This window comes from Primulina tabacum, chromosome 1, assembly GCF_025594145.1.
Source record: "Primulina tabacum isolate GXHZ01 chromosome 1, ASM2559414v2, whole genome shotgun sequence".
Lineage (NCBI taxonomy): Eukaryota > Viridiplantae > Streptophyta > Magnoliopsida > Lamiales > Gesneriaceae > Primulina > Primulina tabacum.
This window is the reverse complement of record NC_134550.1, coordinates 10625625-10644703: the sequence shown is the minus strand read 5'-3', so window position 1 is coordinate 10644703 and position 19079 is coordinate 10625625. Positions and strand designations below refer to the sequence as shown.

Sequence of the window (19079 nt, the reverse complement as noted above, 5' to 3'; positions counted from 1 at the left end):
CTATTTATAGTATAAAATGGGGTAGGTACCTCGATTCCAGTGCCACCTACTAAGTATGGCAAGTCGGTTGCCCATACTCTAGCTTCTGATGGCTTCTAGGACACTCCAAGCCCAAGTTGTTCTGACAGATTAGATGACATGCATCAATCATACTCGAGTGTGGTTCAATTCTCGAGGTAGCCCAGGTAGTCGATTACCCGGGTATTTGGATGAGAGCCCGGGCTGTGATGACTGCCCGGGAAGAGGAGAAAGTGCCCGGGTGATTGCGCGAGAGACAACGGTCTGTTTGGTGAATACTCGGAAAAAGATGTAGTGCTCGGGTTCTTGATGGTGCCCGGGTCATCGCTGAAATGACTCGGATCCTTATGGGGGTATCACCACCCATCCCTAAAATAGTCGGGCTAGAGCTTGACTCGTTGTCCCGATCAGTCATACTTGTAATTTTGTTGAAACATAACTCAGAGTGAATAAGAGCATCGGGTCTTCAAATATTTCACATATGAAATGGGATATCGGGATCTGATACAACCCGATTTTGAGTAAGATGTCGGGGCCTCCTCTCTCCCGGGCTCTGCAATTCTTGTCGTTTAGTATTTTCGGTCAGTCCAAGAGGTGTCATAATGACGCGTGCTTTAGCATTTACACCGCCGAAAATCATTTCATATTTCGAGTCAATAATGAGCCTGCTTCCTCGATATCCGTACACGTCCTTTCACCTGTCTGCGCAATTTCCCAGATTCATCTTGTTCATCCGATTTGATTAAGATAAACAGCGGAGATTGATTCCTTCTTTTATATATAGTAACCCACCTATTTTTCAATCATATTAACAAATTATTATCCGCGAAATATAATGGCAGGTTCAAGTAGTTTGAAGATTCCCGATATGGCGGAGGGGTTCATGCAAACAGCTCTGGAGAAACGAAATACTGAACTGGAGGATGAAGTTTTCCACAAAGTGCTTCGATTCTGGGAAGAGCTGTACGAGCTTGAATCTTCTCAGTATGTAGAGGGAACTCCCACTCCTGAGCAGGTGGCTCTCATGAAGAAATATCGCCGGCGGCTCCACGTTGCAGATAGTGTGGACATCTTCACACACGAAGTGTCTACATGCTGATGCTTAAAAAGGAGAGGAAGATCCTAAAGAATATAGCCGATTCAGATAGCTTTGTCAAGGCTTCCACCGGAGTTTTAACCAGTTGGTTAAACAAATGGAGGGATGCTGTTGAGGAAGAATATTTGAATGTACTCTCTGCTCATTTCTTTTAGTGAATAAAACGTTTCTCTAGTTTATCTTTTACTTTGCTGCAAGAATTTAATTTCATCAGTTGATATATATATCATGAACTGAATAAAATAACTGACATAAGACTAGCTGACAATAACTGATAAATGACAAACTGAAATGCCAGGACTTAATATCCCCCGAGTTTGAAATAAAGTGCCGGGGCCTCATATCTCCCGGGATTAGAATAAAATGACGGGGCCTCATATCTCCCGGGCTGGGCTTAGAATAAAATGCCGGGGCCTCATATCTCCCGGGCTTAGAATAAAGTGTTGGGGCCTCATACCTCCCGGGCTTAGAATAAAATGTCGGGGCCTCATATCTCCCGGGCTTAGAATAAAATGCCGGGGCCTCATACCTCTCGGGCTTAAAATAAAGTGTCGGGACCTCATATCTCCCGGGCTATTAATGTGGTGTCATAATGGCGCATGCTTTACCATTAAAATCTCGCCGAAAATCGTTTCGCATTCCAAGAATCCGATAAGTCTGAAACATTGATAATCGTGCACGTCCTTTCATATGCCCGGTACAATTTCCAAGGTCCATCACGATCGTCCACGTGTTCTTAGATCAAGGCCGAGATCTGTTCCCACCACCTATATATATTAGGCCCCCTCTTTCCGAAAAAACACTTACAAATTTAAAATCTCGGCGAAGCCCTTGCGAAATTTCTCCTCGAAGCTCCTCCGCACAAAACATTCAACTTCCGACAATCCTCCACCGGATTCCCCCCAAAACTCGTAAGTTTTTCTTTCACTATGTCTAATTCAACTTCTTCTACATCAAGAGCAAATGCGCGAGGCTCTCCTAGTGACGAGTCCGCCGCGCTGCGCTCTGACACCCCTCCGTCTCCCCCTCGCCGCTCTATTACCCAACCCTCTAAAAAATCGGTAGCCCATCAAACCAAACCTTTTTCTTCCAAGCTTTCTTCTGCGGGTACTTCCCGAGTCCTGAAGAAGGACAAGGGCAAGGGCAAAGCCCGAGCTTTTGATCATCCCTCTACCGAGGCCCGGGGGTTCCCTAGTTCTCCTCAATGAGCAGCAGCCTGCGCTCGGGGGCGGACAAGGAACTCCGGGTCTTGGGTTCTATCCCCTCTCAGCTTTCCATTTTGATTCCCGGTCCCTCAGATAGGGCAAACAACCCTCCTCTCGGTTATACTATCTTCTTCAGGGATCAACTTAGAAACGGTCTCCGATTTCCCATACCCTCCTTTTATATTGATGTTGCCAAGTTTTTTGGCGTGCCAATCAATCAATTTCACCCTAACTCTTTCAGGATCATGGCCTCGGCCTATATCCTCTTCAAAATGAACAACCTCATCATTAGCCCCCTTATCCTTCACTATTACTTCTCCTGTAGACTTGGAGATAACACCTTTTCTTTAACTGCTCGCCTCAATTCCCGGTTCCTTGATGACATTCCTTCTTCCCAGAAGGGGTGGAAAGGACGATTTTTCTACATCCAGCTCCCAGTCCTCTCCCCTGTCTGACCGGGATTTCTCACTTCCCTTCCTGCTCAACCTGCTCTCCCCAGAGCTTATAAATTCGAGGATTTTTATACTCGAAGCCAGGATTTGGTGGAGGGTAAGAAATTCTCCTCTTCCATTCTGATCTCCCAGGAAAATTTAATTGCCTACGGGTTGAGCCCCGGGCGGAGGACCCTCTGGACCGGCTTATTGACGAGATGGCTGACTCGGGCTCTCAACCCGGTAATCCTTCTTCCTTTCTTCTTTACACTCTTAGTACATACAATTAATTTTTCATCACCCTATAATTTTCTTATGCAGGTCATCCCGAGATGCAAGCAGCCTTTGCTAGAAGGCGGGCCGCTGAGAAAGCAGCTCAGGAGAAAGAGATGGCGGCTCGCCGGGCAGCTGTCGAAACGGCAAGAAAACAGTCCGAGGAGTCGGCCGTCCCGGGCACTGAGTCCACTAGGGAGAATACTCCACCCGAGACGACAGAATATTCTGAAGACCACATTCCTCTCAGGCAGAGGAAGCGCAAAGCCGTGGCAGAACCCGAGCTGATCGTCCTTGAGGATCCTCCCGAGGGTGTTCAAGGTACTTCCCGATCTGCCCAATCACCATCCCCTCCGTCAACCATCCTCGGATGAACCTGGCCGAGAGCCTCCTCAAACCGATCAGCCTAACCCGGCTAATATCTTTTTTGAGGGGGCCACTGTTACCGGCGTGAGGCGCTTTAAGCAGATACTAGTCCCTGCTGAGGCAGCTTTTTTGAAGAGCACCCCTGTGAGTGCCCGGTTTCTGGAGGGTTCGAACCGGCTACTATCTGTAAGTATTTTTTCTTCCTCCTCTTTTGTATCTGTTCATAGACATAACTTTCATTATTGTTGTTTGTTGTACAGGCTGCTCAAATGATGGTCTCGGACTTCGAGGAGGTGGCTGCCGTGGCCACTAAGAAGGGCCAACAGGCTAAAACCAGCCAAGACCTCTTCGGTAAGATGCAAGAGGAGATGGCCCAGGCTACCCAAGCCTATCAAGAAAAAAGTGCCGGTCTCCAGGCTTCCTTGGAGAAGGCTAACCGGCAGCTGGCCTCTGCTAAAATTGCTAGGGATGAAAGCTTAGCTCGGGAGGAAACCCTTCAGAGGCGGGTCTCCTTCCTCGAGTACCGAGTTAATTATCTCGAGGATGAAACCAGCCTTCAGCAGCATCGGGCTACGGCTGCTGAGGAGAAGCTCAGGCTTTACCAGCTTACCCAAGATGAATGGAGGACTATCTTCCTTCAATCTGTTGAGTTCCAAGCGGCTGTTGAAGATAGATCGTACAACCTACTTCAAAGTCGGCTTTGAGAAGTGCCAAGAGCAGTCTGAGGAAGAGGGTCTTATCCCGATAGGTAAGGAGGTCTTCCCTGATATTGACAAGGTCCATTGACTCCCTTCCTAAGGACGATGCTGCTGAGAAGGAAGCTGAGAAGACTCCCGAGGAGGCCAGGGAAACCATCTAATGCAGTAGACTTAGAATAGGATTATGATTATTTACTTTTAATGTTCTTGTACCTTTGTAGTTCTTGCCTCCGAGCTTTATAATGAAATGTTATTTCTTTCCATTGCTGTGCCTTTTTAATATTGTTCTGACAAATTTTCCACAACCCGGGTAATATAATAACTCATGAAACTTTCTAAGTGTGAGAAACCGATAACTCCAAACCAATACCCGGGGTCCCGGTCCATACGATAAATAAATAACCACATACTTTAATCAACACTTGAAATGTAGAGATTCAAACATGAGCTTCAAGTGGGTATATCTCGGGTTCCCCGGGCCAGGGTGTAGTGCCCTGGGTTTTTAAGAACCAAGGTGTGGGGCCTTGGGCCGGGGAACATGTCCCGGGACTTGTGAATGGTCGAGGTGTGGGGGCCCGAGCCAGGGTGTAGTGCCCTGGGCTTTTAAGAACCAAGGTGCGGAGCCTTGGGCCGGGGAGCATGTCCCGGGACTTGTGAATGGTCGAGGTGTGGTGTCTCGAGTCAGGGTGTAGTGAGTGCCCTGGGCTTTTAAGAACCAAAATGCGGAGCCTTGGGCCGGGGAACATGTCCCGGGACTTGTGAATGGTCGAGGTGTGGTGCCCCGAGCCAGGGTGTAGTGCCCTAGGCTTTTAAGAACCAAGGTGCGGAGCCTTGGGCCGGGGAGTATGTCCCGGGACTTGTGAATGGTCGAGGTGGTGCCCCGAGCCAGGGTGTAGTGCCCTGGGCTTTTAAATTAATCGGCGTTTGATATATCCTGAGTTTAAGATACAAGAAACACTATATAACACCTCTCTCTGAGAAAAATAGATCTTTCATTATATCTTCAACGAGTCAATTATATCTTTTAGGCATAATATTGCTTTAAATTAAATACATTTCACGGTCTTTTGAGAGAGCGTCCTTGCGCGTCTTCTAGATAAAAGGATCCCGAACTGACCCTCCGGGTAATTTTATAAGGTCTTTCCCACCGAGCTTCCAGCTTCTCAACATCTCCAGCAAGGTTGACTTTCTTCATGACTAGATCCCCTACTTGGAAGTCTCGGATTCGGACCTTTTTGTTATATGATCTCATAAACCGGCTCCTGTATGCCTCCATGCGAATGAATGCCCGGTCTCTTTTTTCTTCCACCAAATCCAACTCCATAGCCCGGGCCGGATCATTGTTGCCCGGGTAAGATTCTACCCGGGAAGAAGTTTGTCCGATCTCAACTGGAAGGACTGCTTCAGAACCATATATCAAATTGAAAGGAGTTTCTTGAGTAGGTGCCCGGGGAGTAGTTTTGTAAGCCCAAAGAACACTGGGTAATTCTTCCACCCAATCCTTTCATTTGCCTTGTAGCCTTGTCTTCAGTGCTTGTACAATAATTCTATTGACAACTTCTGTCTGGCCATTAGCTTGAGGATATGCAACAGAAGTAAAAGATTGAGTGATCTTCATTTTCTTGCACCATGACGTAATTCCTTGGCCCTAAAACTGTCTCCCATTGTCCGAGATCAGTCTTCTAGGCACTCCAAACCGGCATACAATATTTTTCCATAGAAATTTCAATACCTCCTGCTCAGTGATTTTTTCCAAGGGCTCAGCTTCTACCCACTTGGAAAAGTAATCAACAGCTACTAACAAGAATTTTTTCTGAGCCCGGACAATCGGGAAAGGACCCACAATATCCATGCCCCATTGATCAAAAAGGCAAGATGCCCAAATGGGCTTCATGAGAGTGGCCGGGCTGTGCTTAAAATTCGAATAATGTTGACAGCCCCCACAAGCTTGGACCACCCGAGCAGCATCTTGAACTTATAGTTGGCCACCAGAAACCAGCAAGCATTGCTTTCCGGGCAAAAGACATTCCTCCGAGGTGCTCAGCACAACATCCTTCATGAATCTCTCGGAGGACATAATCTACCTCTTTCTCATATAAGCATTTCAAAAGAGGTCCCTAGAACGATCTCCTGTACAAAATGTTGTTTAAGAGAACAAACCTGAGAGCTTGTCTCTTGGTTTTCTGAGCTCGGGCTTTGTCCTCAGGCAGTTCATTACTTACAATGAACTTGATCAGAGGTGTCATCCAGGAGTCCTCTGGTTCTGGTAACATTTCTTCCTTAGTAGAAAGGATCAATCGGGAAACATGCAAGACCTCCCGGGTGCTTACTTCTGACAAAGAAGCAGCCATTTTTGCTAGAGTATCTGCCTCGCTATTCTCCTCTCGGGGAATTTGTTCAATACATCAATCCGCAAAAACTTCTGCTCGGGCTTTGATGAGCTGTAAATACTTTAGCATCCTGTTATCCTTAGCTTCATACACGTCCTTTATCTGCTGAATAATGAGTTGCGAATCAGAATATAGAATAATCCGGGAAGCCCCGACTTCTCGGGCAGCTTGAATACCAGCTAGGACAGCTTCATACTCGGCCTCATTATTGGTTACCAGGGAGTCAATCCTCAGTGCTAGCTTAATCTTTTCTCCCGGGGAGATATTATCACAACCCTTACTCCACACCCGGCAAGGCTAGGCGCCCATCAACGAATACTCTCCATAATTTTTCTTCATTGGGTTGGACCATCTCGGATAAAAAATCTGACAGAGCTTGTGCCTTGATGGCAAATCGGGGTTTGTATTCAATGTCATACTCCCCCAACTCTACTGTCCACTTGATCATTCGCCCGGACACTTCAGAGTGAGTCATGATCCTGCCGAGAGGACTATTGGTAAGAACAATGATTTGATGTGATGGGAAATAGGGCCTTAGCTTCCGGACAGTCATGATCAAGGCCAAAGCAATTTTCTCCACTCCAATGTATCGGAGCTCGGGTGCCCTTAGAGCATGGCTGACATAATAGATAGGCTTTTGATCAGAGCCTTCTTCTTTTATCAGAACTGAGCTGACATCATACTCTGTAGTGGACATATAAACAAATAATTTCTACTCGGGCTCCGGCTTCACCAATACAGGGAGCTCTGCAAGATGAATCTTCAAGTCCTGGAATGCCTGTTCACATTTATCATCCCATCCAAATTGCTGGGCCTTCCTCAATACTTGAAAGAAAGGATAACTCATGTGCGCTGATCGGGAAATAAATCGAGAGAGGGAAGCAATCCTCCCGGTCAGCTACTGTACTTCTTTGACAGATCGGCGAGATGGCATGCACAGCACAGATTTGACTTTCTCCTGATTCACGTCTATTCCCCGATCTGTCACTATGAATCCCAATAATTTGCCACCCTTTACGCCAAAAATACATTTGGCAGGGTTAAGCTTGATTCTGTAATGCATGAGAATGGCAAAGGTCTCTTCTAGATCAACAATAAAGCTTGCAACTTCCCGTTTCTTGCCCAAAATATCATCCACATATACTTCCACATTTCGCCCCATCTGCTTCTCGAAGACTTTATTCATCAGACGCTGGTAAGTAGCCCCTGCATTCTTCAACCCGAAAGGCATTACAATGTAACAAAATGTACCTCCCGAGGTGATGAAGCTGGCTTTATCTTGATCACTCTTGGCCAGGGGGATTTGATGATACCCCTGGTATGCGTCCATGAAGCTCAGCAATTCGAAGCCTGATGTGGAATCCACCAATTGATCAATACGGGACAGAGGATAATGATCCTTGGGACAGGCCTTATTAAGATCGCAGGAAGTCTACACACATGCGCCACTTCCCGGTGGATTTAGGCAACAATACCACATTCGAGAGCCATGCAGGGAATTGAATTTCCCGAATGTGGCCGACCTTTAGGAGTTCTTTCACTTGCTCATCAATAACTTTGTCCTTTTCAGGACCAAAGTGTCTCTTCTTTTGCTTTACCGGGTGAGATCCCGGGAGAATGTTCAGTTGGTGCTCCGATATTAAGGGAGAAATCTCTGTCAGCTCCTGTTGGGACCAGGCAAACACATGGATATTAGCTTTTAAACAGTTAATTAAACTAACCCGGGTGGATGTACTGAGATCCCGAGCCACCCGGATTTGTTGGCCTGGTCCGACTTCTACCATCTCCTACTCTTCTTCTGCTACAAAATGCACATCCCCTTTCTCCACCATTCTTCCTCCTGCTTCATCCACTCTGGCTTTCTTCCCTTCCTTCTTGGATTTGCTCTGATCCGCCTGGACTGCTTCCACATAGCATTTCCGAGAAGATGGCTGATCTCCCCGGACTTCTCTTACCCTGACTCTTACAGGAAACTTTATCTTTTGGTGGTAGGTAGATGCCACAGCCCTCAGCTCATTCATGGCCGGCCTGCCTAATGATATTATAAGATGATGGGGAGTTCACCACAGTGAAAGAAGTCATCACCGTTTTTTTGAGATCCTGGGAGCCCAGGGTTAATGGTAAGAAAATCTCCCCCTCCAGGTATACCACATGGCCAGCAAAACAAAAAATGGCAGGTTTCCACAGTTTCCAAGTGATAGCCCTGCAAATCCATCTGCACAAAGGAATCTTTAAAAATTACATTTACAGAGCTGCCTGAGTCAATAAAGACTCTCAGAATGTCATAATTTGCCACCCGGGCTTGGATAGTCAGGGCATCATTGTGGGGTAGATTCACCCCTTTTAAATCCTCTGGGCCAAAACTGATGATCGCCTCGCTCCTCCTCATTCCCTCTACCTCCATACACTCCCTCTTACTCCTCGACTTCCTCGCCCGGTTGGAGTCTCCGTCAGTAGAGCCTCCTGATATCATTTTTATCAACCCCGTAGCAGGGGGTGAATTCTTTTTTCTCTCAAGCTCGGGCTCTCTTCTTCTCCCGGGCTCTCCTCTCGGGCTATTCCTCATACCTCCTCCCCGGGCGCTGGACCCTGGCTGCCGAGATGTCCAATGTGGCAATCTCGGCTCTCTGTTGTTGTGACTGGGTCCAGGGATGGAAGATGAGACATAATTTCCCTTCAATGTCTTGCAATCTTCGGTGTTATGGTAACACACTTTGTGGAAAGTGCAAAATTGCCTCTTCTCTGGCAAGGATAATTGATGGTCCGGGGCCAGGTCTCTACTGCATTCTTGTATTTCCCTTTCCCGGGCAATCTTCAGAGGCACGTGCTGAGAAAAGTGCCCTGGATTACCCCTCTTTTGCCCTCTCTCCTCGGGCTTAGACACGCGGTCTCCTCTCTCCTTCTTAACAGTCTCCCTCTTCTGCTTCTGAGCCTCTTTCATGTTAATATACTTCTCTATCCGGGACAATAAGTCCTCAAAATCTCCGGGCACCTTCTTAGTCAATGATTTGAAAAACTCACCCTCTCTCAGGCCCTGGGTGAATGCGGTAGTCTTTGTTTCAGTGGGACAAGTTGGAACATCCAGAGCCACTCTGTTGAATCTTCGTATATAAGCTCTCAGACTCTCCTCCGGGCTCTGCTTGACTTCGAAAAGACTAAAAGCAGTCTTCTTTTACTTTTTGCTGCTACTGAAATGGTGTGAGAACACCTTTTGGAAGTCTTTGAAAGAACTGATTACTTTGAGGAGCCAAACCCTCAAACCACCTTTGGGCCAAATCCACCAATGTTGTCAGGAACACCTTACACTTGATTCTATCAGTGTAGCAGTGCAACGTGGCCATCTTCTCAAATCTGGCCAAGTGTTTCTCAGGGTCTGCGTTGCCATCATAATCTTTATTTCGGCTGATTTAAGATTCCCAGGAAGAGGTTCCCGGACAATGATCTCAGCAAACGGGCATCCCTTGGTGACTGCTCGGGAAGTGCCCCGATTCTCCAACTGTCCTTCCAGCACCTTCATCTTCTGCCTCAATTCCAACAACTCTTCTGCCACGGTAGGAGATTTGGACCCGGCGCTGGATTCCTCATCTCCTCCTCTCACCTCCTCCTCCCTCATCTCCTGCTCCTGCTCCTGCTCATGCTCCTGTCCATCCCCGGGTGGTGTAACATGATGAGAAGCTTCTTTCCTGGCCATAGCTTGCTTTATGGCCTCGGATACAATCTTTTGCAACTCTTCCGAGGTCAAAGTAATGAGATTTGGTCCAGTGTTATTAACACCAACTTGTCTTGAAGTTTGCCCTCCATCATCCTGGGCGCGAGAATTATCTTGGTTGGTTCTTCTTGTACGAGCCATATCAACGTCTTGAACTCAAGTTTCCCACAGACGGCGCCAATGATGTGATCACGCTGAAATGGATGAGCCGGGTAAGGAGCTCCAACGGGCGAGGAAGTCGAGGAGTAAGAGGGAGTGTATGGAGGTAGAGGGAATGAGGAGGAGCGAGGCGATCATCAGTTTTGGCCCAGAGGATTTAAAAGGGGTGAATCTACCCCACAATGATGCCCTGGTTATCCAAGCCCGGGTGGCAAATTATGACATTCTGAGAGTCTTTATTGACTCAGGCAGCTCTGTAAATGTAATTTTTAAAGATGCCTTTGTGCAGATGGATTTGCAGGGCTATCACTTGGAAACTGTGGAAACCGCCCTCGTTGGTTTTGCTGGCCATGTGGTCTACCCGGAGGGGGAGATTGTCTTACCATTAACCCTGGGCTCCCAGGATCTCAAGAAAACGGTGATGACTTCTTTCACTGTGGTGGACTCCCCATCATCTTATAACATCATTCTAGGGAGGCCGGCCATGAATGAGCTGAGGGCTGTGGCATCTACCTACCACCAAAAGATAAAGTTTCCTGTGGGAGCCAGGGTAGGAGAAGTCCGGGGAGATCAACCATCTTCTCGGAAATGCTATGTGGAAGCAGTCCGGGCGGATCAGAGCAAATCCAAGAGGGAAGGGAAGAAAGCCAGAGTGGATGAAGCAGGAGGAAGAATGGTGGAGAAAGAGGAAGTGCATTTTGTAGCAGAAGAGAGCAGGAGATGGTAGAAGTCGGACCAGGCCAACAAATCCGGGTGGCTCGGGATCTCAGTACATCCACCCGATTAGTTTAATTAACTGTTTAAAAGCTAATATCCATGTGTTTGCCTGGTCCCAACAGGAGCTGATAGGGATTTCTCCCTTAATATCGGAGCACCAACTGAACATTCTCTCGGGATCTCACCCGGTAAAGCAAAAGAAGAGACACTTTGGTCCTGAAAAGGACAAAGTTATTGATGAGCAAGTGAAAGAACTCCTAAAGGCCGGCCTCATTCGAGAAATTTAATTCCCTGCATGGCTCTCGACATGGCTCTCGAATGTGGTATTGGTGCCCAAATCCACCGAGAAGTGGCGCATGTGTGTAGACTTCCGCGATCTTAATAAGGCCTGTCCCAAGGATCATTATCATCAGCCCCGTATTTATCAATTGGTGGATTCCACATCAGGCTTCGAATTGCTGAGCTTCATGGACGCATACCAGGGGTATCATCAAATCCCCCTGACCAAGAGTGATCAAGATAAAGCCATCTTCATCACCTCGGGAGGTACATTTTGCTACATTGTAATGTCTTTCGGGTTGAAGAATGCAGGGGCTACTTACCAGCGTCTGATGAACAAAGTCTTCGAGAAGCAGCTGGGGTGAAATGTGGAAGTATATGTGGATGATATTCTGGGCCGGACCCGGGAAGTTGCAAGCTTTATTGTTGATCTAGAAGAGACCTTTGCCACTCTCATGCATTACGGAATCAAGCTTAACCCTGCCAAGTGTATTTTTGGCGTAAAGAGTGGCAAATTCTTGGGATTCATAGTGACAGATCAAGGGATAGAGGTGAATCAGGAGAAAGTCAAATCTGTGCTGTGCATGCCATCTCCCCGATCTGTCAAAGAAGTACAGAAGCTGACCGGGAGGATTGCTTCCCTCTCTCGATTTATTTCCCGATCAGCGCACATGAGTTATCCTTTCTTTCAAGTATTGAGGAAGGCCCAGCAATTTGGATGGGATGATAAATGTGAACAGGCATTCCAGGACTTGAAGATTCATCTTGCAGAGCTCCCTGTATTGGTGAAGCCGGAGCCCGAGTAGAAATTATTTGTTTATATGTCAATTACAGAGTATGCTGTCAGCTCAGTTCTGATAAAAGAAGAAGGCTCTGATCAAAAGCATGTCTATTATGTCAGCCATGCTCTAAGGGCACCCGAGCTCCGATACAGTGGAGTGGAGAAAATTGCTTTGGCCTTGATCATGACGGCTCGGAAGCTAAGGTCCTATTTCCTATCAAATCACAATTGCAAATTGTTCTTTTCTTGAAGCCGAAGCTAAATTTCTAATTCTACGACGCTGCAACATATAGAACACAAATACATCTTCATGATGTAAGATGTGAAATTGCATTTTGGAGCACCAAAAATGGAAATCTGAGAGTTGGTACCGTACTGCACAATCAGCAAGGGTGGTGAAGAAGGCAACACACGCAGCGATGTTGAATGTGGCGATGTACGTATTAATTAAACTAAGGAAGCACCTTCGAATTTATTGTTTACCAAATTACAAAGAGCGAGGCAGAGAACTCCACCAGCTGTAAGCATAGCAGTCAAAGACCTGAAGGCGTAGTATGCATAGACCCAGTTCTTCGTTCTCTTCCACGCCAAGATTACTGCTTTGTGGCCATAAATTTGAGTAAATTCAAGCCACACATGCATGAAATTAAGCCATCAAAACAGCGCAACGTACGTACCTAGTGGAATCACCTGAAAAGAGTAATTGGGATTGTGAATAAATTTTTCCTGCCGTAGGAATCGGAAAGATTACCCATAAGTGGCATCATCACCACAGCACCCAACCCCCAAAATCTACAATAAATACAGTCAAAAGATCGATATATTAATTCAAATATACTGTTTTTTAGCATACACGTGGTACGTATATATACTTACAACAGCTTGCTGGAAACCGGTGAAGTCATTTATAAATATTTTTTTAATTTTATATGCATCTTTACTATATTATATTATTATTTTACATAATATAATAATTTTCTGATTCTGATTGAACCATTTTTACAAAGTAAACTGGCTCGATCACTAATGTTACTAATATGATTATGAAAACATTCATTGAAACCAATTTAAAGAACCAATAAGGCAATTAATTTCCCTTGTTTAAATGGAAAATGACATGTAAATTTTATAAAAATATGTATTTTTCCAGATATATATACCATCTAAAATGTTTTGGTAAAAAAGAAAAGAAAACGTATTTTCTAAATTCACCATCGTCGACGGGTGCATACATATATTTTGGTGTCATCAATTGATTTTGATTGAAAGGTTGTAGCTATTTTATGTACAGGTAGTTGATATATGTGCAATTAATTATAATATATTTTATACTAATTCTTTTGTTAAATGTCTTAAATTTGATACGGAGTTAAGTGGTTCTTTCCCATAGTTCGTTCCATTTATTTACAACTAGAAATTCATCAACTCTCTTTAATTTATTTCAAGGAGGTAAGCTATTTCTTATTCTTATCTCTTTTTTTTAAAAAAACAACTAGAATGGAATACAATTAGGCACAGTTTCGTAAGTACACATGATATGATAAACATGTGATATATAATATAAAGATAAGTTAAAGATAAATAAGATGTAGAATATTATATTTAATGTTTGATATAATTTTAATAAGAGTGATTAAATTTATATAGTTGATTGTAATGACAAAATTAACTTTATCATAATAAATTTTATAATTTCAAAGTTGTTGCTTGAGTTCATATTTCTTATCTGTTCATGCGTCGACTGTGCTTGATTTTACCTAATTTTATATATTATATAATATGATAATTGAGGTCTTGATTTTGTGAGTCAAGTCAAATATCAATTTTTAATGTTAATCGAGTGATACTAATAATTTTATTGAGATTTATAAAACTCATTTATATAATTATCTCGAGTTCATATATATAATTATCATATTATATAATATATAAAAATATTTATTTGATTTTAATTTCTACCTACTAACAGAGATTTATAAAAATCATTTATATAATTATCATCTACTGATAGGGTTTATGATTTTTATATATTGAGGACAATTATGTCATTTGTGATGTTTTTTTATCATTAAATTAAAATTATTACATCTCATAAAAAAATATATTTATCATTGTATAAAATTATTTATCATGTGCTCATGATATTATCATGGACTTTTTGAAAAAATACCAAACTAGAATAAAGAAAATTATTTATCAATCTCTCTCTTATTCAGTATAACAAATTATACCTTAGAATATCATAATTATCATTATACCGCGAGTATTAAATTGTATATTTAAAAAACTACCACGTCGATAAAAACCTAACACGTGACAATCAATTCAAGAAATGTTACCGAAGATTTTTTTCCCAGATAGATGTCGAATGTTTTGGGAAGTCAAATTATCTTTTAAATTTTGTATTTTGAAATGACTCGACACATGCAAACGCGTCTTTGTGAAATAGGGACATTGAAAGAGACCGTGAACAAAAGAGAATGTTAAAAACTTATTCAAACAGCTTATGTACGAACAAACATTGTTCATTTGTAAATATATAACTCAGATGGAGCAGTCTTCGGCACTTGTGGTGTCTCCGCCATCATCAAATGTAAGAAGAAGCTGTAGCAGCTCCCTCCCAACATCTACATTTTCTCCGGTACTGTCGGGGGAGTCGGGTCTTCCCCGTTGTAGCGAAAATAAATGCAACATCAGATCATCCGGAGAAACCATTCGGTGCATCCAGCCGCCTTTTGGTTTAGGTCTTCCCTGGAAACAGAAAGTGCCATGTCATTATCATCATCAAAACTATTTAAATCACTTTCATCATGAAAACATTCCATCGATTAAAATCAAAGTGACGACCATCAAAATGAGTAATCATCAATATCACAGAGATCAACAAGTGAATCATCAGCAGAGGCATTTTCAAAGTCACCATCCTCCTCAAATCCATCCTCAGAATCATCACCATCACTATCACTATCACCACTGTATTCTGATTCTCCGAGTAAAGTTAAATTAGTACCATCGTTTTCCTCGGCCTCCTCTTCCACTTCCACCACCTCCACCTCCTCTTCACTCAAAACCTCATCACTGTCAGTGGAGTAATCATGGTTACAATCATCACCATCGTCGTCATCGTCATGACTGTCATCATCTTCAGAGTCGTCGTCTTCGTCGTTGAGGTCATAGAAGTCGAGGCCATCATCGCCATCATAAAAACCGCCAAAGGTTAAGAAACCAATTCGACGATGAATCGAGTTTGAGACCATATCCTAATAAGTAATGCAGAGAAATTAGAACTCCCTCTGCTTTGATGCTAATTTAGTTCCACGGGACAAAAAGAAAAAAAATTGCAGAGGATAACTGCATGTTAGAGCCCGGTTGTGTGGTGCTATATGATGATGTAAACAATCCATCAAGAAGAGGCAATAGCTACAATAAACAGTGGTTAAATTAAACCTCAATTGTTTTTTATTTGAATTTTATAGCAGCACCACAACTACATGATACCAAAAATCACTTATCCTAGGGACTCGAATAAGTGATGGCTTTTCACTTTCTCAAACTCACCAAATTGATAGATCTATCCTAAAGACCAAGAGCAAATGAAATGACCCTGGTTCATTTTTCTACAATTTCCCTAATACAGCATCCTAAGTTAGCGCAAAACTATGGAACAGAATAATAAATTTCAACATAAGGCAATATGAGAATGATCCAGTCATCTTCAAAATCTTCACACAGTTATGCTTAAAAAATCTTCATACCTTTTGAATATTTGTGGGTAAGGTAGCTCTATCAATGTTATTTGGAGTCCATATTTTTATGTCATGCTCAATTCCGCTGCTAGCCAACACAGTAGCATGAGGATGAGATTCAATGCAATTCACCACGTGTTTATCAGCTTCAATCACACGAATGAGCTCCCCACCCTTCTTTTTCCAAATGAAAATTCGACCACAGTCTGATCCACTCATGACATACTCACATTTGGGCCCAAAAAAGTTCACGCCCTTCACAGTCTCGCAGTTCCTATGCCCTCTGTATGCCTGAGGAGCTGCAGTTACATTGGCATTGACATTTGAGAGGGGTGACCCTGATGGAAAATCAGATGAATCACCTACATCACTGCCATCAGATAGCTGAGAAGTAAGAGTTGGATCAGGCCCCAAACCAATATCTCTGGCAAAAAGATAGATAAATTCATCGGTGTAAGACACCAGAAGCTCGCTCTGATCAGAAAATGCCAACCCAGTTATGCCCACATGCTCATCGTCTGTCAAATGAGGGGGACAAAAGTAATCAACAGGCCTATCAAATTCAGATGACGCATCCCACTTATATTTACGAATATCAAATAGTCTAGCCAGCTGATCAGATCCACCTACAGCAAATAAATTAGGATTTCTTGGATCTATTGTGATTGCATTTAGATGGACGACGGACATATAACTTTGGTTTTGCATGGGTTTACAAGTAAAAAGGCTGGTAGCCGTTCCAGTTCTCAGATCAATCTGCGAAATAGAAGATGGTGTCAAAATTAGGCTTGCAAGCTTCGGATAGAAACAAAACGAGAATAAAAGGCCACCAAATAAAAAACTTATCCATAAAATATAATATCTAATTCAGTGTGTGCTACGTGCTAGCTATCGATACAATTCCTTTTGATAACTATTTTATTCAATTTTATTCCAAATTTTCTAACTAAAACTACAACACAAAAGACAAATGACGTATAACCGGGATATGTCTTTGTTTGGTTCAATAAATTCTCAACAGAAACAGTCAACACCAACTACTTCAAATTTGATTTAAAAAATGGCTCACATGTTGAACCAAGCCGTCTTCACCACAGGTATAAAAGATATGTGGGCTTCCAGGTTCAATCGCCAGTTTGTGTGCTCGTCCTTGATGTTTTGCCAGTAAATGGGTCTCCACTTTTCCCGAGTCATGAATTTGAGCATGTCTCACCTAAATTCAAGCATCAGACCTTGTAAGAGAACACTCTTCCCATAATATATGCAGATTACAACATGAAATTAGAGTCATTATGTAATCAACTTTAGGCTTTTCCTAATTAATTTTGAGGACCTGCCCACGATCCCCCTGTTTAACCATCAAACTTTCAGGTCAAATTTATCCATATGAATATTAAACACAGACCAATTCCCTGATTGCATAAAAGAGCTATGAAAAAATCATATGATGGAAAATTAAATATCCCTAAAGGAGTTTCAAATTTCAATCATACTTTTTTCTCCCCGAGAATTCAGAAATAAAAGATACCTCTCCATCAGCAGCGCAGGTAACAATGCTCAGATCTCCAGTGTATGGCATGAACTTTGCTTGGAAAACATTGTTGCGATGACCTGAATGGAAAGAAAGTTTAGCCCTACCAGTTTCCCAGTCCCAGAGAATGATCCTCCTATCATCAGAGCCTGACACAAGAATATCACCAGCCGCACTGAAGCTAATAGTATTGACACAGCCTCGATGTTTAGCTAGAGTTCGCACAAAACAAAGACGAAGCACAAGATCCTAGTAACATGAGAAAAGGGAAACATATTATACTTAGATTCAAATTTGCCAAAGCACAACCTCACCGCAAAGTTAAAAATGAAAGTACTTTTGAAGTTACCAAATTGAAGATGATCATCTTACTAGACATGGATTAGTTGCGGCTTAACAGCACATTTATTAAAGAATTATCCGATTTTGGACCTTGGCTGTGAATTGCAAATAAACAACAGGAGGCATAGTCTTTTGACAAATGAACTTCTCATGGAAGCAATGAAGGGGATTTGATATGCTACTAAAAAGGCAAATCAGTCGGATCAAATATATGGTAATCAGATCGCATGAGCAACTTCACAATACTATTAGCCATTTAAACATGCAAATGAAATTTTTAAAGAAATATTTTCAGAAAAATGGTGTTTCTTGATGAAGAAACACAACACTCGAATTTCAAATGCACTTTTCATGCTTCGGTCCGAAACATCTGCCATGATAACCAAATATCCACGTCGTGTAAGCCAGACAGGCAAATCAAGGTTCAACTATTACGTGTGTAGGCATGGCAAGGAACAACCATTTATCGAGACCTAAGGTGTAAATTGTCAATCTTTTTGCATCTTCAAGGCCCAAGGCGAGTTTTAAGAATGTAATAGACATTCATATTTTCTTGTACCGTGAAAAAATTGTTTAATTGTCATTCCATGGCTTGCAAATTACATCTAATATGCCATTGATAGCATCTTTTTTAAAACACATAAAACTTAAAATAGTGTTTCCTATCGCGCTTCACTTCAGTGCACCTCAACTGGCATCTTGAGTCAAGGTATTTGCACATTTGTGCTTTGAGTTGCAGCTGAAAGGATGCGAACTAAAGCATTGATTCTCAATCGTCCTGAAGCTAGATAATTCGTGCAATATGCAGCGCTTAGCAGCCCAGCACCATAGGCAATAGCTAAAGATTTTCACAAACAACAAAACAAGATTCGCATGCAAGAGGCTTTTGCATAGATTTTAAGAGAGCAATATGCAAGTCAAGCCACGAAAGCTAGATATTGCACTCGCTATCGCTATTACGAGGCCAGAAAGTTGAAGTATCAAAGAATCATTTAAAATTCCAATTTGATCAACTGGGTTTCACAACAAACAAGAATCTAAACTAAAAGACACACTCCGGCAAAAAAAAAAAAAAAGAGGACTCGAATCATGAACCTCTGACGCAGCAAGGCGATGTGCAAACTTCCGCGCGGAAAGACGGCCAATTTCCCGATCCCAAACATCAACAATCGCGTAGTCTAGACTCGTTCTGGGTCTCTTTCTCATCATTGTCCTTAACCCTAAACGCACAATTGCGACTCGAATCAATAGAGGGATGAAAGATACACAGCTCAACAGGGGAGAGCGACTTTATATGGGATTTTGCATATTGCAACAGAATTGTAGATATCGCCCAAG

At 43.0% G+C, this 19079-nt stretch overlaps 2 protein-coding genes across 4 annotated transcripts; both read right to left on the bottom strand.

Moving 5' to 3' along the window:
- Positions 1 to 5144: 5144 nt before the first annotated feature.
- LOC142504657 (uncharacterized) lies at positions 5145 to 6438 on the bottom strand. The gene is made up of 4 exons (XM_075617513.1): positions 6248 to 6438; positions 5820 to 5994; positions 5600 to 5735; positions 5145 to 5485 (listed from the first exon to the last, which is right to left on the bottom strand). Exons 1-4 carry the CDS (start codon positions 6436 to 6438, stop codon positions 5145 to 5147), a joined length of 843 nt encoding a protein of 280 aa, XP_075473628.1.
- An 8157-nt stretch (positions 6439 to 14595) lies between these two features.
- On the bottom strand, positions 14596 to 19079 carry LOC142540930 (uncharacterized). 3 transcript variants are annotated; one of them, XM_075647406.1, is made up of 6 exons: positions 18837 to 19079; positions 17397 to 17648; positions 16938 to 17081; positions 15878 to 16624; positions 14970 to 15382; positions 14596 to 14873 (listed from the first exon to the last, which is right to left on the bottom strand). In XM_075647406.1, the coding sequence occupies exons 1-5, from the start codon at positions 18948 to 18950 to the stop codon at positions 14972 to 14974; spliced, it is 1668 nt and encodes a 555-aa protein (XP_075503521.1). In that variant the 5' UTR covers positions 18951 to 19079; the 3' UTR covers positions 14596 to 14873; positions 14970 to 14971. The 3 variants fall into 3 exon arrangements, with proteins under 3 accessions (XP_075503521.1, XP_075503529.1, XP_075503536.1); XM_075647414.1 differs by having other exon boundaries at positions 15133 to 15382; XM_075647421.1 differs by lacking the exon at positions 14970 to 15382.

What these genes read in the sequence shown, in the direction of transcription:
- LOC142504657 (XM_075617513.1), bottom strand. Translation starts at nt 6,438, where the DNA reads ATGGCTGCTTCTTTGTCAGAAGTAAGCACCCGGGAGGTCTTGCATGTT. An exon ending in AAAAAATCACTGAGCAGGAG is followed by an intron (nt 5,736 to 5,819) that starts GTATTGAAATTT and finishes AGACAGTTTTAG; the next exon opens with GGCCAAGGAATTACGTCATG. An exon ending in ACTGAAGACAAGGCTACAAG is followed by an intron (nt 5,486 to 5,599) that starts GCAAATGAAAGG and finishes GTTCTGAAGCAG; the next exon opens with TCCTTCCAGTTGAGATCGGA.
- LOC142540930 (XM_075647406.1), bottom strand. Translation starts at nt 18,950, where the DNA reads ATGATGAGAAAGAGACCCAGAACGAGTCTAGACTACGCGATTGTTGAT. An exon ending in ATCGCCTTGCTGCGTCAGAG is followed by an intron (nt 17,649 to 18,836) that starts GTTCATGATTCG and finishes TCATGTTACTAG; the next exon opens with GATCTTGTGCTTCGTCTTTG. An exon ending in TACCCACAAATATTCAAAAG is followed by an intron (nt 15,383 to 15,877) that starts GTATGAAGATTT and finishes ATTACTTATTAG; the next exon opens with GATATGGTCTCAAACTCGAT.